Source organism: Dendrobates tinctorius, unplaced genomic scaffold (genome assembly GCF_039654945.1).
Source record: "Dendrobates tinctorius isolate UK_male_01 unplaced genomic scaffold, ASM3965494v1 ptg000111l, whole genome shotgun sequence".
NCBI lineage: Eukaryota > Metazoa > Chordata > Amphibia > Anura > Dendrobatidae > Dendrobates > Dendrobates tinctorius.
In genome coordinates this window covers 31,992,501-32,016,252 of record NW_027361779.1, presented here as the reverse complement: position 1 = coordinate 32,016,252, position 23,752 = coordinate 31,992,501, and the positions used below count along the sequence as shown (strand labels likewise).

The following is a 23,752-nucleotide window of genomic DNA, read 5'->3' as shown; positions in this document are numbered from 1 at the left end:
TTGGCTTCCTTAGATTGAGACATAGTGACCCCAAAAAGGGTTAGAGGCAGAGCCTGGGCTGCAGATAGTGTAAGCGTGCAGAGAAGGGGTTAAGCTTCTTCCTGCGGCAGATGCAGCTTACCCAAGGTCCTGAAGCTGTGTACCCAGGAGAGCGGTCGGTGGCCCTGCAGCGTCGCTTGGCGATGTCAGTGCACTCTCCCCCGCAGCAGTCACAGAGCAGGTTGGTGAGAAAAAAATATGACCCCCGAGACTAACAGGGTGCTTCTCGTTCAGAGCGAGAAGCGCCAGGGACATGGGCTGCGGCCCCAGTGGTGGGCGGCGCCATGTAAATTGCGGCCTAGTCCGGCTAAACTACTGGGCCTGCTGGCGCTGAGCGCCGACTGAAAGCAAAACCAGGGACTGTGACGTGGTACTATTATAACACAGCTGGCACTAGGTCAGCGCTTCTCCAGGGACCAGGACCCAACCCCGTACCTCCATTGCAGGGGCTACATCCGCCGGGCAATGTAGCAGAGCCGGAGTTCTTAAAGGTATATACCTCGATCCATCCTCCCTATAGACAGGTGGATGGAGAGGCCAAGGGGCTGAAGCAGGCCATCAGGTGGGGTATCTGCCATGTGTGACATTCTGTGCGCTCGCCTTCTTTGTCAGTGTGGGGAGATTGGAACCGTAAAGGAACCGTCGCCCCAGAGAATTAGATATGCCCCAGTCGGAGGGTACGGGGAGGTATACTCCGCGTTCTCGTGTTTTTGGTTCAGGGGAGAACGGACCCTAGAAAGGAATCTGTCGCCCCCTTCGCTCCGTTAATTAAAAAATAAAAATTTACAGAAAAATATTCCAAAATTGAGAATGAAACCAGACCCAAGTGCCTCCTACAGACACTTAGCAAGAACTGGGAAAATCTCAGCCAGCGAGAGGGTTGCAGAGGAGTTGGTTTGTTTTCTGTGTTCACTTAGTGTCCTCCTAGTGGCAAGCAGCATAACACCCTTGGTCCTGTGTCCCCCCAATGAGGCATAGGAGAAAGCATGTTTTCCTTGTTTTTTCCTGTGTTTTTGGCATGCTAGATTTGTCTCTTGTGCATGCTGATAAAGTTTAGTGTTGGAAAGAAAAAGTCCTATTCCATAAAATCAGGTTTTGGCACAAAAAAAAAAAACCACAGCAAAACATGATACCTGCGTTTTTTCCACCACCCATTCAAGTAAATGGGTGAAAACTAGTTATGAGAGAGCATGCTCAGGTGTTCTATTGAGTATTTAGGCTTGCTCGGAGATTTAGTTTGAGTCACCGCAGCTGCTAGACAGCCTGAATACATGTGGGGATTTTCTAACAAACAGGCAATCCCCACATATATTCAGGTTGTCTAGCAGCCACAAATCATGCAGCTGCGGTGACACAAACTAAATCTCAGAGAACACCAGAGCAATGAGCATACTCACTCAGCATCAGTGAAAACCACTGAAAGAATTTTAAGAAGTGACAGGCTCTATGTGCAAAAAACCATGAAAAGCACAAAAATACTGATGACAAAACCATATGTGCATGAAATTTTTGAAGTCACATAGGCTTTGCTGGTACAGTGAAACACAGCTGAAAATTAGCATAAAAACACCTAGTGTGCGCTTAGCCTAAATATGAGCAGCACAGATGCCATTTGTGTGCTGTTATTTCACAGACCAATAGACTTCTGCTAGCCCTTGCCAACCATGATACAGGAAAAAAAAAAGAAAAAACTGATGTCTGCGTGAGTAGTATGGACCCAAGGCCATGAATAGCACCATAGATTAATATGGGTACGTGTTGTATCCGTGAAACACGTGAATACAACGCAGATGTCTGAATGAGGCCTAACATTTTCTCAATGATGATCCTTTAATAACTTAAGGATTTTTTTCACTTTCACTATTCCCTCAACTTCAGCCAAGAGACTTGCATTTCCCCCCCCCCCCCCCCCTGAAAGCCATGAGGTCTTTTTTTGTCGGACTAGTACTTTTAAATGACACCATCCACATCATATGTTGTACTGGAAAATGAGGGGGAAAAATGAAAGGCAATTCACAATCGATTTCTGGGTTTTGTTTTCGGTGTTCATTCTGCAGTAAAAGGACTTAGAAATTGATAGTCCTGGTCAGTATGATACCAAACTAATTTATTTTAAATAATTAAAATTTGCTCAAGTCCCAATTTTCCAAAATCCATGAAGAGATATTTTTCAATCGATGGAGCTTTGTGAGGGCTACTATTTTGCAGGTCTATGATGCTTTGATCACTTCTTATTGCAGTAACCAAAAACCTAACTTTCTGGCATTTCAAATTTTTTGCTCTTTAGTTTTTAGATTGATTTATCCAAATATAAAATTAACGCAGACATTTCTGGACATGTTGATACAAATGTGTACTTTATTTCTCTTTGCCAACTGGGGAAAATGGGCATGTTTGAAATTTATAAAAACTTTTTTTTCTTGAATCTGCGATCACCTGTTCTGCATACACAGCAATACCAAAGAAGGATTTTTGGTACTCACAGTAAAATCTCTTTCTTGGAGACTTCATTGGGGGACACAAGTAACCATGGGTGTATGCTGCTGTCGCTAGGAGGCTGACACTATGCAAATAAAGGAAAACTGGCTCCTCCTCAGTAGCATACACCCACTGACAGGCACGAAGTACCTCAGGTAAGTGTTTAACCCCTTCACGACCAATGACGCCACATAGGCGTCATGAAACCTCGTACAAATCTGACCAGTGACGCCTATGTGGCGTCATGACTTTAAAGCCCCCCTGCGGGTCGGGTGACCTAGGTCACCCGACCCGCAGATACAGGGGGCTTTGTTCTTCAGCATAGGGGGCGTGGCTTCGCCCCCACGTGACTACGATCACTCTGATTGGCCGTTAAAAGTGAAACAGCCAATCAGAGCGATAGTAATATTTCATCAATGAAAATTGATGAAATATTACAATCCAGCCATGTCCGACGCTGCTGTAGCATCGGACATGGCTGACAGCGATCCGACCCCCCCCCACCCGTTAACGGGGGCGATCTGCCCCCCAACACTGAATGACAGCGGCGATGTGCCGCCGCTGTCATCATCTCCCCCCCCACTCCCGATTGCCCCCCTTCCACCTCCCGGTACTCACCGAGTGCAGTTATGGCTCCCGGTGTCCCGGACCATGGGCGCCGCTATATTGGAAAATGGCGGGCGCATGCGCAGTGCACCCGCCGGCTCCAATTTCCATTCATTCATTTTGATCACTTTCACAGTGATCAAAATAGAATGAAATGTAAACAAACCCCCCCCGTTTGTCACCCCCCCATAGGCAGGATCAACTGATAAAATAAAGAAATTATTTTTATTTTTCCGTTAGGGTTGGAAAGAGGGTGAGGGTTGGAATTAGGGTTAGGCTTGTGGTTAGGGTTGGGATTAGGGGTGTGTTGGGGTTAGGGTTAGAGATGTGTTGGGGTTAGTGCTGTGGTTAGGGGTGTGTTGGGGTTAGGGATGTGCTGGGGTTAGTGCGGTGGTTAGGGGTGTGTTGGGGTTAGGGTTGAAGTTAGAATTGAGGGGTTTCCACTGTTTAGGCACATCAGGGGGTCTCCAAACGCGACATGGTGCAACCATTGATTCCAGCCAATTTTGCGTTCAAAAAGTTAAACGGTGCTTCCTCCCTTCCAAGCCCCGACGTGTGCCCAAACAGTGGTTTACCCCAACATATGGGGTATCAGTGTACTCAGGAAAAATTGCACAACAACTTTGGGGGTCCAATATCTCCTGGTACCCTTGGGAAAATAAAAAATTGGGGGCTAAAAAATATTTTTGTGGAAAATTTTTTATTTTTACGTCTCTGCGTTATAAACTTCTGTGAAGCACTAGAAGGTTCAAAGTGCTCAACAGACATCTAGATAAGTTCCTTGGGAGGTCGTTTTCCAAAATGGGGTCACTTGTGGGGGGTTTCTATTGTTTAGGCACATCAGGGGCTTTGCAAACGTAACGACGACCGCAGACCATTCCATCAAAGTCTGCATTTCAAAACGTCACTACTTCCATTCCAAGCCCTTATGTGTGCCCAAACAATGGTTCCCCCCACATATGGGGCACCAGCGTACTCAGGACAAACTGTACAACAACTTTTGGGGTCCAATATATCCTGCTAACCCTGTGAAAATAAAAAATTGCTGGCTGAAAATCTTTTTTTTGAGGAAAAAAAATTATTTTTTATTTTCACGGCTCTGCATTATAAACTTCTGACGCACTTGGGGGTTCAAGGTGCTCACCACACATCTAGATAAGTTCCTTGGGGGGTCTAGTTTCCAAAATGGGGTCACTTGTGGGGCAGTTCCATAGTTTAGGTACATCAGGGGCTCTGCAAATGTTACATGATACCCGCAGACCATTCCATCAAAGTCAGCATTTCATAATGTCACTACTTCCCTTCCGAGCCCCGACGTGTACCCAAACAGTGGTCCCCACCCACATATGGGGTACCAGCGAACTCAGACCAAACTGGACAACTTTTGGGGTCTAATTTATCCTCGTACCCTTGTGAAAATAAAAAATTGCGCACTAAAAAATAATTTTTTGAGGAAAAAATAATATTTATTTTCATGGCTCTGCGTTATAAACTTTTGTGAAGCATTTGGGGGTTCAAAGTGCTCACTATGCATCTAGATAAGTTCCTTAGGGGGTCTAGTTTCCAAAATGGGGTCATTTGTGGGGGAGCTCCAATGTTTAGGCACACAGGGGCTCTCCAAACACGATATGGTGTCCGCTAACGATTAGAAGTAATTTGCATTTCAAAAAGTCAAATGGCGCTCCTTCCCTTCTGAGCCCTGCCGTGTGCCCAAACAGTGGTTCCCCCCCACATATGGGGTACCAGCGTACTCCGGACAAACTGGACAACTTTTGTGGTCCAATTTCTCCTGTTAGCCTTGTGAAAATTAAAAATAGTGTGCTAAAAATCATTTTTTGAGGAAAAAAAATATTTTTTAATTTTAACTGCTCTGTGTTATAAACTTTTGTGAAGCACTTGGGGGTTGAAAGTGCTCACTACACATCGATAAGTTCCTTAGGGGGTCTAATTTCCAAAATCGTGTCACTTGTGGGGGAGCTCCAATGTTTAGATACACAGGGGCTCTCCAAACGCGACATGGTGTCCGATAACGATTGGAGCTAATTTTCCATTCAAAAAGTCAAATGGTGCTCCTTCCCTTCCGGACCCTGCCGTGCGCTCAAACAGTGGTTTATGACCACATATGAGATATCTGTGTACGCAGGAGAAATTTTTTAACAAATTTTAGGATCCATTTTATCCTGTTGCCCATGTGAAAATGAAAAAACTGAGGCTAAAAGAAAATTTGTGAAAAAAAAGTACTCCAATGTTTATGCACACAGGGGCTCTCCAAACGTGACATGGCAACAGCTAAATATTCCAGGATATTTTCCATTCAAAAAGCCAAATGGTGCTCCTTCCCTTCTGAGCCCTGTCGTGCGCCCAAACAGTGGTTTATGACCACATATGAGGTATCGGGGGTACTCAGGAGAAATTGCCCAACAATTTTTAGGATCCATTTTATCTTGTCGCCCATGTGAAAATGAAAAAATTGATGCTAAATGAAAATTTTTGCTGGAAAAATTAAAATGTTAATTTTTTCCTTCCACATTGCTTTAGTTGCTGTGAAACACCTGAAGGGTTAATAATCTTCTTGAATGTAGTTTTGAGTAGCTTGAGGGGTGGTTTTTAGTAAGGTGTCACTTTTGGGTATTTTCTGCCATATAGACCCCTCAAAGTGACTTCAAATGTGAGGTGGTCCCTAAAAAAAAAATGGCTTTGTAAATTTTATTGTAAAAATGAGAAAGCGCTGGTCAACTTTTAACCCTTATAACTTCCTAACAAAAAAATATTTTGTTTCCAAAATTGTGCTGATGTAAAGTAGACATGTGGGAAATGTTATTTAGTAACTATTTTGGGTCACATAACTCTGGTTTAAACACAAAAAAAAATTCAAAATTTGAAAATTGCGAAATTTTCTAAATTTTTGCCAATTTTTTCACAAATAAACGCAAAAATTATCGACCTAAATTTACCACTAACATGAAGCCCAATATGTCAGGAAAAAAACAATCTCAGAATCGCTAGGATCCGTTGAAGCGTTCCTGAGTTATTACCTCATAAAAGGGACACTGGTCAGAATTGCAAAAAATGGCCTGGTCATTAAGGTCAAAATAGGCTTGGTCATGAAGGGGTTAAGCAGTAGGAGAAGCAACCAACTCAACATATGTACCGGCTTAACGACAAATAGGGAGGGTGCTGTGTCCCCCAATGAAGGCTCCAAGAAAGATTTTATGGTACCAAAAATCTTTTTGTCGCTTTATTGGGGGGGTCACAGGTAGCCATGGGACGTCCTAAAGCAGGCCCCAAGGGTGGGAACAGAAAGAACGCAGAAAAAAAAAAAAAAAAAAAAAGGACTGAGGCCGGCGCATAACCGCCGCCTGCAGCACCTTTCCTTCCTAGGCCTGCGTCGGACAAGACATGAGTATGAACTTCGTAAAACTTTGCAAGAATGTGCGAAGATGACCAGGTCGCGGCCCTGCAACCTGTAAAGCAGAGGCCTAGCTAGAAACTGCCCCAGGAGTTATTCAGAGTATGGCCCGGAGAGGGACAAGAGGGGCCTAGAGAAGGGACAAGGTGTGCACTAGTGTGGAATGAAAAGGAGCGGAGGATGGCAGGATAATGTTGCCAACTCAGAACTCCCCTGATTTCTCTTCTTGGTAGCCAATAAGGCTAACGGAACCAAATAGTTGTACTTATGCCACCAGAATCAGATCTTCCAGTAACTGTCATAGAAACTTGAGGATGCAGGTTCTCTCGCCCAAAACATGGTCAGAATGACCTGATGGGGAAAAAAACCCAGTCCCTGTCAGAAGTATACCTCAATGGCCATGGCGCTAGACTTAAACGACTGTGAACTGTGGCGGAAGAGGGGCTTTGAGGAAGAATATCCAGACAGTCTGGAAAGCCCCAGGAGGCATCCATGAGCATGGACGCCAACTCAGGCTATCAGATCTGACTTATCAGCTTGTAGTTGTCAGAACTACTGGAAACCCTTCTGACTGATTTTTTTTTTACGACTCGTGATCAAGGGAAGAGGCGGGGACAGAAAAGGCATCTGAAACTGGGACCACGGGATCATAAGGGCGTCACAACTGCCAGCCATCGGATCCTGGCAGCTGGTAACGTACCGGGGAACCTTTTGGTTCGTTCAAAAAGTCATTAGGTGGGCATCCGGAATGCCCCACCTGACAAATTTTGCTGAAGACGGTGGGGTTGAGAGACTACTCGCCTGATGCGAACCCCCGACAATTCAAAAAAAATTGGCTTCCCAGCTGTCCACCCTTGGAATGTGGACGGCTCATATGGCGGGGACATGGCTTTCCACCCAACAAAGGATCTTTTCTACCTCTACCCTGATCTGCGTGTTGTGAGTTCCACCTTGGTGGTTTATGTAAGCCACGGCTGTGACATAGTCTGACTGAATGTGGACTGGCTTGCCTGCGAGGAGACTGCCAGCGGAGGAGAGCAATTAGAATTGCCCTGATCTCCAATAGATTGAGAAGGGTCTCCTGAACGTTCCAGCGACCCTGTGCTGTGAGATTGAGGAAGACCGCTCCCCAACCCTGAAGACTGGCATTAATGGTGATGATCTGTCAACGGAGCGGGAGAATTGACCTCCTGTGCAGGGCAGAGGCGGATAGTGTCCAAGAGAGGGACTGCTTCAAATTGAGAGGTAAAAGTATTGGCGATCCAGGGAAACTATTCTCTTGTCCCAGGTAGACAGGAGGGCCAACTGAAGCGGGCGGGTGTGAAACTGGGCATAAGGTACAGCTTCCATGACCGCCACCATGACCCTCGTGAAGACACTGGTAGCGGACACCTGGCCGAACTGGAGTGCTGTGAACTGGTAATGGTGCTCCTGTATCGCAAATTGAAGGAACCTCTGATGCTGTACACAAATAGGAGCGTGCAGGTAGGCATCCTCAATGTCCACAGGGCAAAGTTATTCCCCCTGCTTCAAGGAGGGGGATCACTGAGCACAAGGACTCCATTCTGAAGAGGCGAATCCGAAGGTGGCAATTCAACTGCTCGAGGTCTAAGATCAGGTGGAGAAACGTCTTTTTTCGGGAGTACGAAGAGGTTCGAATAGAACCAGGAAAATAGTTTGTGTCAAGGAACGGGCACAATGACTCCTGAGCTTAGGCAGGGAAGAGACGGCCTGGAGAACCCATGAGAGGGTTGATTTGGCGGGAAGGAGAAACATCTTCCTGGGGGCGAAGAAAATTCTATGTTGTAGCCAGGTGTAACGATCTCCCGACCGCCTACAACCAAGTCTCCTAGAAAAGAAGCCTGCCCTCCACCCTGGAAATATTCCCAGGTGGGGGTGACCTGTCAGGAGAATCTGTGACAGTGGGATCCGGAGGACTTAGAGAGACGGGTCCTAGGCCTCCAGTGAGTAGTTTGAAGGAAGGGTTCTTTCTTTCCACTTGTGCAGATGAACGGTCCAGCTGGAAGGAACCACCAGAGGAAAGGCAGAGAGGTGCTTTTATCTGCAGTGGCGTCAGAAATGATCTGGGCCAGCTTGGTCCCCAAAGAGCCTGGATTCCTGGAATGGCAGGCCAGCTCTAGATCTGCTAGCTCCTCTGTAGGAGCCGCCGCCACGATGCCCTGGCGAAGTATCTTGGCCCAGGCCGATATGGCTTTCACCACTTAAGTGGAAGTGAAATTAGGTCAGAGAGAAGTGCATGACGCCTCTAAGGCCGATTTGGTTAAAGCCTCAATCTGTCTGTCCGTAGCGTCCTAAAGAGACGCCGCATCCGGACTGAACAGAACTGTTTGAGAGGTTAAGCTTGAAAAAGGCAGATCCACCTTAGGGGAATCGGACCATATGCTGACAAGGTCAGAACTAAAAGGATATACAATGTCCAGACAGACATTCTCATCCCGAGAAGAGTCTGCCGGGAAATTCCCAGTGTCTAGAAGTAGTAGTCTCAAACCCTTTTGATTGGAAAAAAAATGCTGGGGGGACGTTTCACCCGTTTGAATGAAGCAGAGTCGTCCAGAGCAGCCGCATGATCCTCCTATTTCGAGGGTTTGAACAATAGCCGAACTAAGGCTACCAACCAAGTCCAGTGTCCCAGAAGTCTGATCCACATCAGACTCTAGAGAAGCTACATCCGACCCGACATCCACCTCCGAGGTGGGAACGGGTAGAGAGGGGCATTCTGGATGCCGCAGAGGGGCCCAGTGAACTGGATGAGGAGCTAGACAGAGTCCGCTTCCTAGATCTTTTTCCTGATCTGTCCCTGTGGAGGTCATGGTCAGGTGCATGCGAATCACCATGGGAGGTGTTCGGAGCACTGGTGGTGGTAGACAGATGCGGCATACATTCCAGGACCTGTACCAGGGACTGAATTTTCTAGTCCGGTCTGAGACCGACTGAGACATGGCAACAGCCCACTCCGGAGGGAGGGGAGTGCTTTCATCCCGGAAATTGAAGCTTCTGTCTGGCTGGAGACCGGCTGGGACATGGCAACAGCCCACTGTGGAGGGAGGGGAGTACTGTCCTCCCGGGCAGATGCCGAGGGACCCGGGTTCACTTCCCTTGTTCCGTACCAGATATGTCCTTGTGACCATCACGGTCAAGTGCATGCGAATCACCATAAAAGATGTTCAGAGCAATAGTAGACCGATGCAAGTCGCTACAGGATCTGGGCCGTGGACTATGAAACTTGTCAGGTCAGATACCGACTGAGACATGGCAGCAGCCCACTCCGGAGGGAGGGGAATGCTCTTGTTCTGGGCGTTAGGGGACTGCTGTAAGGCAGACACAGTGGAAGAGCTGCAATACGGGCATAACGCACGCAGACTGGTCAGAAGGCCACTGCTTTTATACAGATGGCAGAGGCATCGTGGATTATCGGGTCAGGAATGCCTGAGATTGTGGCCAAAGTGAGAGATTAAGACTTCTGCCGGGGATAGATACAGTGCCTACAAGTAGTATTCAACCCCCTGCAGATTTAGCAGGTTTACACATTCGGAATTAACTTGGCATTGTGACATTTGGACTGTAGATCAGCCTGGAAGTGTGAAATGCACTGCAGCAAAAAAGAATGTTATTTATTTGTTTAATTTTTTTTTTAAATTGTGAAAAGTTTATTCAGAGGGTCATTTATTATTCAACCCCTCAAACCACCAGAATTCTGTTTGGTTCCCCTAAAGTATTAAGAAGTATTTCAGGCACAAAGAACAATGAGCTTCACATGTTTGGATTAATTATCTCTTTTTCCAGCCTTTTCTGACTATTTAAGACCCTCCCCAAACTTGTGAACAGCACTCATACATGGTCAACATGGGAAAGACAAAGGAGCATTCCAAGGCCATCAGAGACAAGATCGTGGAGGGTCACAAGGCTGGCAAGGGGTACAAAACCCTTTCCAAGGAGTTGGGCCTACCTGTCTCCACTGTTGGGAGCATCATCCGGAAGTGGAAGGCTTATGGAACTACTGTTAGCCTTCCACGGCCTGGACAGCCTTTGAAAGTTTCCTCCCGTGCCGAGGCCAGGCTTGTCCGAAGAGTCAAGGCTAACCCAAGGACAACAAGGAAGGAGCTCCGGGAAGATCTCATGGCAGTGGGGACATTGGTTTCAGTCAATACCATAAGTAACGTACTCCACCGCAATGGTCTCCGTTCCAGATGAGCCCGTAAGGTACCTTTACTTTCAAAGCGTCATGTCAAGGCTCGTCTACAGTTTGCTCATGATCACTTGGAGGACTCTGAGACAGCTTGGTTCAAGGTTCTCTGGTCTGATGAGACCAAGATCGAGATCTTTGGTGCCAACCATACACGTGACGTTTGGAGACTGGATGGCACTGCATACGACCCCAAGAATACCATCCCTACAGTCAAGCATGGTGGTGGCAGCATCATGCTGTGGGGCTGTTTCTCAGCCAAGGGCCTGGCCATCTGGTCCGCATCCATGGGAAGATGGATAGCACGGCCTACCTGGAGATTTTGGCCAAGAACCTCCGCTCCTCCATCAAGGATCTTAAGATGGGTCGTCATTTCATCTTCCAACAAGACAACGACCCAAAGCACACAGCCAAGAAAACCAAGGCCTGGTTCAAGAGGCAAAAAATCAAGGTGTTGGAGTGGCCTAGTCAGTCTCCTGACCTTAACCCAATTGAAAACTTGTGGAAGGAGCTCAAGATTAAAGTCCACATGAGACACCCAAAGAACCTAGATAACTGGGAGAAGATCTGCATGGAGGAGTGGGCCAAGATAACTCCAGAGACCTGTGCCGGCCTGATCAGGTCTTATAAAAGACGATTATTAGCTGTAATTGCAAACAAGGGTTATTCCACAAAATATTAAACCTAGGGGTTGAATAATAATTGACCCACACTTGTATGTTTAAAATGTATTAAAATTTAACTGAGCAACATAACTTTTTGGTTTGTAAGATTTATGCATCTGTTAATAAATCCTGCTCTTGTGTGAAGTTTGAAGGCTCTAACTTATTTGCATCTTATCAAACCTGCTAAATCTGCAGGGGGTTGAATACTACTTGTAGGCACTGTAAGCCCCTATGAGGTAGGAAAAAAAAAAAACAACCAGCCTGGGCTGGTTCTACCTGATAACAGAGATGGCGCTGCTCAGGCTGAAGTGTCTCCCAGATCCGGTGGCGGATAGAGATGGGTGCCTGCTAAGCTCTCTGGGGTCTGAGTAGATGCACAAATCTTCTCCCGCTGTTACAGAGACACACCGCCTGCTGTGCCTTGAGGCAGATGGTGACAGTGCACAAATCTACAAATGGTGCATGATCACAAACTTGCAGGCATTGAGACGCTATACTGGGGGCATCTCGGGTGACAGGGAGGGCTAGAGGCACTCATTCATCAAACACTGCCATCGGGAGGGGGCGTGGCAAAGCCTAAGGCAACGCGCCGATTGGCCCGGTTATGTGCAGGGTGCGCACTGATTGGCCAAGGGTCACTGTCTAGCCTGAAACCTGTAAGAGGGTGTGGCTACATGAAGACTGGGAGAGAAGGCCCAAAGCCAGGGGCTCAATTACCAGAAGGAACCAGATAAGCCACGCCGTCTCTGGCTAATGTGCCAGTCGGTGAAAACCAAAGAAAAGTGCCCCTCCTAATGGATGACACGCCAGAGGGGCACCAGTAGTGACCGTACCGGAGGGCGCAAGGGAGACATACAGCGTCACGCTGCGGAGCGGTGGGCATGACCCAGCCGGAGCTGCGAACGGAGGCGTGTCCTGGACCTAGTCAGGATTATCTGACCTAGTGCTGCCTCCCATCGGGCAGGAAAGAGCACGAAAGATGAAAACAAAAGCTGCGGTTTGATAGGCTGACAAGCGGAGGAGTGTGCGACCTGCAAATGGCCCAATAGATGGCACCAGGAGTGACGCGTAGATAGGGGGGCGTGCCCGGCGGTGGAAAAGGCAAGATACGATGGCACGCCGGAGGGGGCGTGTCCAGCATAGAAGATGGCAAGGGCAAACTAAACAGGCCAAGTGGGGGACCTATACACCGGTAAACGGGGGGGGGGGGGGGGGGGGGAGTTGCTGACTGGGGGGTGGGCCCACTGGCTTACCACCTGCTTGAATCCACCTCCTCTTGATAGATGAGGATCACATCAGGAGCCCTCGGAAGTGAGAGGGTCCTGGGAATGAAGCTCCTCCTTCCTGCAGTCTCCAGACGGCTTCAACCCCTTACCAGAAGGGGGGAGGCCACCACCGGTGACCACCGTCTTCCTCTCAGCCCTCTGAGGAGAGGTGTGAGGAGGGAATAAAGCAAGGACTTGCCACCAAGTCACCCTGAAACACCCCAAAAGGGGGACAGAGTCCTGCCAGCGGGTCCGAGAGTGGGCGATATGGGCGACATCACACTGCTCTCTCGGTCGCTTATATGTGGGAAAACAGGGTGAGAAATCTGCACCGTTACCCAACGAGCTGTATCTGAAAAATAAAGGGAAAAGGATTAATAAATTCACACAGAAACCTGTGAAAGAAAAAACACTGCGGATCTGGGGTTAGATCCAGGTCCGCCTCCTACAGACACTAAGCTTAAATTGAGGTTCTTCGTGCCTGTTGGTGGGTGTATGCTACTGAGCCAGTTTTCCTTTATTTGCATAGTGTCAGCCTCCTAGCGACAGCAGCATACACCCATGAAGCGATAAAGAAAGAATTGCTCTATATAGTAAAAATCACTGTCTTCTATGATCCCCAGCCACAGGCTGGACATAAGGGATCACACGACAGGCACATGGGCAATTCAGCAGTTCCAGGATGTCTTAAGAACCCATCTAGGCTGGATCGTGGCACTGAAATGCTGCTCTAAGCAATCAATAGCATCATTTACCGGTGGGTGTACTAGAGACAGATGCCAGCTATATAATCTAGCTGGCATCTGCGCTATGTAGAGAGCCTCTGCGCCCAGTCCGAAGTCCCAGACACACTTCATGAGGAATATAGCTGCACAGGCCATTAAAGGGACAGAGGACAGCAGCGTTATGAGGTAAATGGAGGAACATCCGGCTGCGGCAGATGCTGGTCCAGTGGTGCCATACAAGGTTTGTGATAGCCGGGCATGGTCATCAGCCACATCATAACGGGGGCATGGTTCACACTATAGTAGCACAAATCATGTAGGGAATGTGACTCCAGCGCAGTTGTGGTAAAATGGGGGCGTGGAGCAAAAGGCCAGTAGATACTGGGGCACACTGGCAGAAAGTGCAGGAGACCAATAGGTTAGGAATGAAATGCTAATAGTCCTGCGCAGTGTGTGTTGCACTATTCTCTTCTACATTTTGGCACAGATAAATTACCTTGAGCTCGTGTGCTCATATTCATTATACTGTTACTATGTTAAGATTTCCACATTTTTATTTACATTTGTACAAAGTGAATATGTATATATATATATATATATATATATATATATATATATATATATATATATATATATATATATATATATACACACACTGCTCAAAAAAATAAAGGGAAAACTAAAATACCACATCCTAGATATCTGAATGAAATATTCCAGCTGCAAATTTTAATTTATTTATTGCATAGTGGAATGTGTTCAGAGCAAAAAAAAACTATCAATGTAAATCAAAATGAATATCCCATGGAGGTCTGGGTTTGGAATAATACTCAAAATCAAAGTGGAAAATCAAATTACAGACTGATCCAACTTCAGTGGAAATGCCTCATAACAAGGAAAAGATGCTCAGTATTGTGTGTGGCCTCCACGTGCCTGTATGACCTCCCTACTGTACAACGCCTGGGCATGCTCCTGAGGCGGCGGATGGTCTCCTGAGGGATCTCCTCCCAGACCTGGACTAAAGCTTCCCACTCCAGGACAGTCTGTGGTGCAAAGTGACGTTTTGAGAATGGAGCGAGAAATGATGTCCCAGATGTGCTCAATCGGATTCAGGTCTGGGGAACGGGCGGGCCAGTCCATAGCTTCAATGCCTTATTCTTGCAGGAACTGCTGACACACTCCAGTCACATGAGGTCTGGCATTGTCCTGCATTAGGAGGAACCCAGGGCCAACCGTACCAGCATATGGTCTCACGAGGTCTGAGGCTCTCATCTCGGTACCTAATGGCAGTCAGGCTACCTCTGGCGAGCACATGAAGGGCTGTGTGGCCCTCCACAGAAATGCCACCCCACACCATTACTGACCCACTGCCAAACCGGTCATGCTGAAGGATGTTGCAGGCAGATCACTCTCCACAGCATCTCCAAACTCTGTCAACTGTGCTCAGTGTGAAAATGCTTTCATTTGTGAAGAGCACAGGGAACCAGTAGCGAATTTGCCAAACCTGGTGTTTTGTGGCAAATGCCAAGTGTCCTGCATGGTGTTGGGCTGTGAGCCCAACCCCCATCTGTGGACATCGGGCCCTCAGACCATCCTCATGGAGACTTTCTATCAGTTTGTGCAGACACATGCACATTTGTGGCCTGCTGGAGGTCATTTTGCAGGGCTCTGGCAGTGCTCCTCCTGTTCCTCCGTACAAAGGCGGAGGGTAGGAGTCTTGCGCCGGGGTTTTTACCCTTCTACGGCCCCCTGGTGTACTGGCCTGTCTCCTGGTAGCGCCTCGAGCCTCTGGACAACGCTGACAAGACACAGCAAACTTTCTTGCCACAGCTCGCATTGATGTGCCATCCTGGATGACCTGCACTATCTGAGCCACTTGTGTGGGTTGTAGAGTCCGTCTCATGCTACCACGAGTGTGAAAGCACAACTAACGTTCAAAAGTGACCAAAACATCAGCCAGAAAGCATTGGTACAAAGATGTGGTCTGTGGTTCCCATCTGCAGAACCACTCCTTTATTGAGGGTGTCTTGATAATTGCCAATAATTTCCATCTGTTGTCTATTCCATTTGCACAACAGCATGTGAAATTGATTGTCAATCAGTTAGCTTCCTAAGTGGACAGTTTAATTTCGCAGAAGTTTGATTTACTTGGAGTTATATTCTGTTTAAGTGTTCCCTTTATTTTTTTGAGTGTATTTATCTAATTACAACACTATCTTTGATGACTGACTCTATACTTGCTATATGCCACTCTTTATTTTGCTATGTGTGCTTCCTCTCACCCCCCTCATCCCACCCAAGCAACTGAAAAGGGCCCCAGGAAGCATAAGAACGTTCCCCTGCTTTTTTGCAATTTACTTGATAGTTCACAAAAAACTTTGTGCTAGCTATAGAACTAGATTTTACTTTATCAAAAATGCAAGATATCATGAGGCAAGAGTGCAGTTGTTTACTCTTAAGACTATTGCTGGGGATGACCACCCAGCCCTACCAGCGCAGGGCACACCAAACTATCTTCATCTTGCCAAAACCAGAGATATACTTTAAAACAGCTACATGTACCATACACATTGAGTGAGCTTTCCTGTGGTCATTGCGCAGGAAGGGGTACATGAGCTGTGACTATCTTGTCTACTGTACAGGTGTAAAGTCATTGTAATCCAGCCTCTAATAAACAGAGGACATCTGTTAAGTGATCTCCTCAGAATACTAACAGGCTACTTCTGGACATAGAGGCCAGTGTAAAAATTGCAAAACTTCATGATCTTTTTGTATAAAAACAGGGGAGGACATAGAAAAAGAACACGGTACATTATATTAAATACATTTAATATGAAAAAGGTAGATAAATATGTATATTTGAAGAAAAAAAAAAAACAAAAAAAAAAAAACATTTGATTGCCTTCCACTTTGGTTAGAGAAAAAAAAACCATACAGAAAACACTTTGTTTTTGTAAATCACTTTATTTTATGTACATTTAAAAATATGTATGGAAAATTCAAAGCCAGTAAAATGCAAATCACTGGTGCAATCCCAAAACCAAATGAATGTATAAAGTTGTACAACCCTATTGGCAAAAGGCAGCTATTAAAAATCTTTTATGGTCGGTATGTGTCATTAAGTTCTGCCAGACGACTGTATGTATTATAGTAGATGGGGTGGCGTTTACAAAAACAACCCCACTATAAGAGGGAGAAGAAACCCCCGGTGTAATAACGTTGAAATAAAGATTTTGCCTTGGACATTATTAGCAGATAAGTAAACCATAGATTTCAACACTTGATTTATGTTGTAGTGGATACAAGAAGAAAACTCGAAACACTAACTTCAATACAGAGTTTAGTCAAGAGTTCTAGTTTCACCAATTGTAGCATGACATGGTCTGGTATAATGCACAAAAGTGAATAAGCAGGCAAGCACAAAGAAACCAAAAATTTATTTCACGAAGAAAAATAACTAATGCAACAGGGTTTGAAGCATGTGGCCGTTCGGGGAAGGAATATTCATTTTCTTAAGTTTTTCAAGTCTGTAGAACTATAATTTCTCTACCCTAACCAGATTTCCAATGCGTTTTCCAATCTTCTAACAGATGTGTACATTTATATATATATAAAAGGAAAAAAAAAAAAGAAAAAAAAAACCACACCAAAACACACTAAATCCCTGCATGTTGAGACTCTCATGGCATTTGTTGTACTGATTTCTACTAAAATGTTAGCCATAATAGTTTCATGTAATACTATAGGTACTTGGAAAAATTAAGCAAATCACATTCAGACTGTTTGTGACAGTTAATCCTGTAATCCTGGTCTTCAACTTTTAATTCTGTAAAAAAAAAATCCTTGTCCTGTAATTGAGCACAGTAGAAAGATGACCCAACATTGAAGAAGCTGTGGCAGTATTAAGACAGACATCAAACACATGCTTTGACATCAAATACATCACACAACCAGTATATAATAGAGTATCACAAAAGTGAGCGCTTTTAGAACCTGAAAGTTTAATACTTTATTGTAGTAAATATAAAAAGGTATCTCCATCAAAAACTGTAATTTGTAAAGTTCAATGGTTGGAGAGGGATAACAGATTCTCCACCCTAATCTAGTAGTTCCCTGATTTGTAGAGCATTTTTAGTATTCCTTCCTGGCTTGATCCTTCTTTCATTGTAGCTTAAAAAAGGGAAAATAGAGCAGATATATACCTTATCAATAGGTTTACACCTCAAGGAAACAAATACCCACTGGCATGGGGCTGCATATGTTTTTACCTCATGTAAGGTTATTTAAAAAAAAAAAGGCTTCTGTATTTGGGTATATAACCTAGAAGTATTTTTAAAAATTTTGAATTGCTAGAAAAGTACGATTGCCTTTTTAAAAGTTTTACCTAAAGAAGGTTCTGCATCCAGGTGTATTGAACCTTGCAGCTGTTTCCTAGCCTTTTATTCAGTTATTTGTTTGGCCTAACAGATTTACTTTTGCAGACTAACTGGCAACCAAAAAAACAACAAAAAAACAAACCAGTATAGGTAAACATACTGCAGTGAGACTATAAAGCAAAATAATCTCTGGAGTAACATACACTTATATTAATGACACAAAAAAAAATAAAAACTTTTATTACAAAAATAAGTTACACTCACCTCCAGCTTACAGTATAAAACAATTTTATTTGCAGGAATGCAAAAAATGATTGTTGTCATGAGCATTTTTAACAGATGACAGATCTATTTATGCTGCTTAAAAAATTTCATTTGCTGGGGAAATAAGAAACTGCTATTGGGTAACAGGATTGATCAACTATTTCGGTGCCTAATGAATATGTAGTTTACCTGCAGTGTCCCTTTAGAGGCGAAGTGTTTTCAAACAGTGGAAACTGTGCTCCATTAAAAGATGTATTCACCACGTTTCCCCTTATCAAGGTGCTTAAGTTAGTTTATATATATATATAAAAAAAAAAAAAAAAAAAGGCTACAGAAATAGCTGTACAGCACAATTTCTATGGCATATATTCAGAGAAATAGATGACTTGCCCACAAATTACCTGAAAAAAGGTAAGGGAGTGCATGAAGATAACCACTTCATTTTGCTAGACAGACATTGTCACAGCCAATATGCTTTCTGTAATTCATTTAAGAAATTCGTATTGAATATTTTCCAGAGGAAAAAAAAAAAAAAGTCAGGGTCAAAGGCATATTCAGTGAGCGCCTGACTGACCAAAAGGGACACTGCAGTGTTTAGAATAAGTTGCCGATGTACTTTTTGGGAACATTTGATGTCTTAGAAAAAGTAGCATCTCGCTAAACTATTTTACATCCAAATAAGTACAATATATCTGAAAGAGCAAAGGCTGCTTTTTCAGCCACAAAATACGACAAAAGCCAGGCTTGTTGTGGGGCCCATGATGAAGTCTACATCACCTTTAATACTAAAGGCTGTAGGTTACATTTGGTACAGTTAGCGGAGACTTCCTCATGGGCACACGGAACAAGTCTAACTTTCATCAACAATGATTTTCTATATACAGTACACAGGGTATAGTTCAATCCTCTGCTACTGAGGTAGTTAACCAACCCTTTAAAAAAGGTTCTGAAAAGAACCACTATCTGGAATGCCTGACTAACCGGCTTTGATGATTACACCCGAAACTTCACTATCTCGTCATGTGGCACATTCATTATAAATCTTTGGGAGCAAAAACATAAGTGATAAAGAAATGAATTGGGTACCAATGGTGATATACAGACATAAGTAGTGAACCTTGCTTCCCACACCATTTTTAAGCATTTTTTTCATATCAAAGAACAAAACAGACATCATAAACCTTTTAAAATCTAAGTGTAAAGTTACTATGCCATTTTTAATTAAGAAGTTCCATTAAACATCAGCTTTAAATACCTGCATAGCTGCAGTACATCAGCCCTAAAACTGCAGGGTCTGGGTCGCAATGTAACCTTAACATTGGACAGTAGTCCTACAGCTGCAACCATTGAAGCTTAAGGCAGGATTCCTGCAGGCTTAGAAACAATCAAATGTTGATTAAGATGCTCAGATCAAAATGGTCAAAGCAAGCAGAACGGACTACTTGCTTAAAAATGGCAAAGTAAACACCATTGGAACCACTAATAAGAAAACTGAAAATTTACCGTCCGCAGATTTCTATCCTTGCTTATAAAATAGACTTATCAATATACCATGCCTCTGGCCATGAAGCAACTCTGTTGAACACATTTGAAGATTTAGGGTAACTTAAATTTAATAACTTGCACTGCAAAAAAATGTTAAAAGGAATTCAAAGTCCACATATTAGTTTGAAAGTCCCATATCAGAATCCATGATTTTTGCTTGAAAGTCTTCTGTGACAAAGTGTTCCTATACATCTCGGATATTTTAAAAGGTTTCTTCATTTCCTTACCAGTACTCCACTGCAAGCTTCTGGTGTAATCCCACATAGCAAGTCAGTCTTCATTGTAACAGGTCAGGACCGGCCTCGACCCCTTTTCCCTGCTAGCCAGGTAACAAAAGGCATCAGTTAGACACAGAATGCATTCAAAGAAAAAAAATAAATAAATTAGTAGAAGAAATTAAAGTATTAAAAGATCAACAATTAAAAAACAAAAAAAAAAAAACAAAAACAAAAAAAAAAAAAAAAAAAAAACATACCCATGCATGGAATAACACAATATTGAAATTAAAGCATGCATTTAAAAATATGATTGCCACTAACTTTCTAATTTGGATATTTTTTTCTGTTTGGTAATTTTTATATTTTGAAGTCAAGAACTTTACGTTCGCTTACAAACTGATTTTATTTTTTTAATGTAAAGTAAAAACTACAAACTACACCTCATACTGCAAAACTAGCATACATCCACTGCATATTCTTTCTACCAAGAATAATAATAAAACTAAAATAAAAATTATGGATCTGAAAATGTTCAACAAAACTAAACACACTGTAATAGCATGCCTACAACAGCGGTTCACCCATAATGAGGGGCAAACTAGGCTTGTGCCCATGGGGACATTTCTTTACCCTGATATTGGGTCCTTTTAATATTTTTATTCACACATTACTGGATTTCTGCTTCTACAAAGCAAGTTTACCAACACAGTTGCCATAACACTCACATAAGCGACATGTACATATCCCACATGACTTAAAACATGTCATTCCACCATCCTAAACACCACACAGCATTGTTCATATTCCTCTCGGACAACGGCAAGTCTACATTTAGTGATAAATCCCACTAGAGACTCTGCCCAACAGGATGTATATTTTATTAGTTCCTACACCAAGGACAAATTCCAAAAAAGACTAGACTATAAAGTGTTAATTTTGGAAAATTCTTCCATTACAGTAAATACAGAGTGAATGCAGGAAAACCGCTATTATGCAACATCTTCACAGGTGTCCTAACTGCACGAGTTACTCTTGTAGACAAATTATACTACAAGTCAGTGCAGATATGAGTTCACTTCTGTGTAATGAAAAACTTACAAAAATGCACTAGAAGTAGGTATTGCGTTAGCACAATATCTGTCTGGTAATCTTCGTGATGGTCTATCCTAACTTGGCATGTAATTAAAGGGGTTGGACACTTTCCTCACAAACTGACCAGAACTTCTGTCTATACAATGGGTGCTGGTTTAGAAGGATGGGATCAGACCTGTCCATCAGCCTCCTCCAACTGTAGCACACCTTATATAGCAAAGCTGCTTTTCTACTGGAGGAGGCTGACGGAGAAGGCTGGTCACATACTCCTCTACCAGCAGCTACTGTATGGACAAAAGTACTGGTCCGTCTGTGAGCAAAGTTGCATCAATGAGAGAAAGTGGCCAATCCTCTTCAAGTTCTTGATAACTTTACAGAAGGATGTCTTTTTTGACACAGAACTCCAAATCTCTTACAAGAAAGTTAGACTATCCAGAAGGTCTATAGCCACAAAAATAGCTAGCTCTGTTTACACTCCTCCCCCCCCCCCCCAATCTGATTTATTCTGACTTTTTCTATAGGCAAGCATGTATGAGGGAAAAAACATGTTCAGCGCATGTGCACCTAGAATCAACTTTCTACATACACGGATCATGAAATGAAAATGAAATATGGATAGACCCTTACAAAATGCAATGCTCCTAAAGCTCCCCTTATATGCATGCTAACTAATAAACCTATGCCTGGGATTTGAAGTTATTATTATTTATTTATATAGCACCATTGATTCCATGTTCTATATCAGATAGAATTGATACAAAAAAATTGTATACAATTGTATACAAAAAAAAAATAAATTCAATTTAACTCCTAAAAAGGCAGAAGTGATTTTATTTATTTTTTTTTGCGCTCTCATTTTTTTTTTGTTTATACCAAGAGCCATAACTTTATTTTTCCTGTCAACATAGCCATGTGAGGGCTTATAGTTTGTGGGACAAGTTGTACCGTACTTTTGTGTGACACCATTCATTTTATCATGTGACGCGGTGGAAAGCGAGGAAAAAAAAATTCCAAATGTTTCAAAGTAAAGAAAAAAACAAAACAATTCCGCAATTTTTTTTTATTTTTTTTTTACACTACTTGTAGTGCTCATTTTACAGCAAAACAGACCTTGCATTGACTCTCTAGGTCTGCACGATTATGAAAATACCAAACATGCATAGTTTTGTTTTAAGTGTTGAAAAAAACACACTTGTAATTTAAAGTATTTTTTCAACACTTAAATAAAACAAAACTATGCATGTTTGGTATTTTCATAATCATTCAGACCTACAGAATCCTTGCAAGGTCAGTTTTACCGTAAAATTAACACTTATAAGTAGTAAAGAAAAAAATTTGCGGAGTTGATAAAAAGAATGGTGTGTCACAAAAGTACAACTTGTCCCGCAAACAACAAGCCCTCACACAACTGTCAATGGGAAAAATAAAGCCATCACTCTTGAAATAGGCAAAGGAAACCATGAGAGCACAAAAATAAAAAAAATCACTTCGTCCTTTGAAGGGTTAAAATGATTTTTTTTTTTTTTTTTAAATACAAAACACAAAAACACACAAGTTTGTGACACCATTTTCCAAAAGCCATGGCGGTTTGAAATTTCAGAATGTGGAGCTGTGTGAGGGCTTGATTTGTGCCCTGATCCAACGTTTTTATTATTATTTTGGGGTAGATGTGTTTGTGGTAGATGTGTTGAGGCAGACGAAAAAAAAAAAAAATTCTGGTGTTTTGATTTTAATTCTCGTTACGTCGCTCACCGATCGGAATAGTTTGTATTTTGATAGAATGGACTTTTACGAAAGCCGCAATATGAAATGTGTAATTTTTCTTACGTTTTAATAGGGAAAAAGGGGTTTGATTTTGAACTTTTAGATATTTTGTTTTTTCCCTTTTACTTTTCACAGTATTTGTTAGTCCCCTTAGGAGACTTGAATCTGTGATTGCCTTTACTATATACAGCAATAGTATTGCTGTATAAAGCTAAAGTCAAGGTCTCCTATGAATGCCAGGCACAGGCTGGCTTTCACTGAAGTACCATCATGACAGGAAGAGTAAAAAGTATGAATCCAGCATCTGCAGCGAAATAGATGAGCTGATTAACACATTAAAATTTAGTTATTAAAAGAAAAAAAAAAAAAAAATTAAAGGTCATGATGGGGGTGGAAGAGAAAGACACCAGGTCTGTGTTTCAAGCTCATCGCTCAGTCTTAAAGTCTTCAGCAGACCCCTGGCCATCATGGCAACCCATCGGTGCCCCATGATCACATCAAGGGAACATTGACAGTTGCATAGAAATACGCCCTCCACCGATGTGCTGTAAATGCCACTGTCACAGATTGCTCAATCCACGGCATGATCATGTTACTGGCCTGAACTGTGAGCTCTCGGATTCTGTTTGAAGCAGCATCAAAAGAACAGTGTAACCAACAGAAAGAGCTTACAAGCGCTATTGGAAAGTGCTTGTAAGCACTGTGCATGTTCGGCTTCCACTGCTAAACTGCTGGGGCGGCCGGTAAGGCTGGTTTCACATTTGCGTTAAAGGCTGCAGCGTCGGCATGCGCATGGCTGCCGCTAAGCCCCGCCTCCGCCGGTAACTACGCCTCCGGGCGCATGACGCTGCATGCGTCCCCTATCTTTATCACTGAGGACACAGGCCGTGCGCAGTATGCGTTTGGCGGCGCCTGCGTCCTTTTGACGGTGCGCGGAGCGCAACCAAATTGTAACAGGTTGCGTTTGGCGCTGGTCGGCGCACCGTCAAAAGGACACAGGCGCCGCCAAGACGCATACTGCGCACGGCCTGCGTCCTCAGTGATAAAGATAGGGGACGCATGCAGCGTCATGCGCCCTGAGGCGGAGCTACCGGCGGAGGTG

The 23,752-nt window shown here is 43.7% G+C and overlaps 1 protein-coding gene across 6 annotated transcripts in view; it reads right to left on the bottom strand.

The window, feature by feature from the left end:
* Positions 1-18,038: 18,038 nt before the first annotated feature.
* Positions 18,039-23,752, bottom strand: part of SYNCRIP (synaptotagmin binding cytoplasmic RNA interacting protein) — an 83,641-nt gene continuing 77,927 nt past the window's right edge. For 3 of the 6 annotated variants that reach the window (XM_073589628.1, XM_073589630.1, XM_073589632.1), the window contains exon 12: positions 18,039-19,895. In XM_073589628.1, coding sequence (XP_073445729.1) covers positions 19,867-19,895 — 29 coding nt within the window. In that variant the 3' untranslated portion in view covers positions 18,039-19,866. The remainder of the gene's footprint in view (positions 19,896-23,752) is intronic. The other 3 variants (XM_073589629.1, XM_073589631.1, XM_073589633.1) reach the window with 1 other exon arrangement.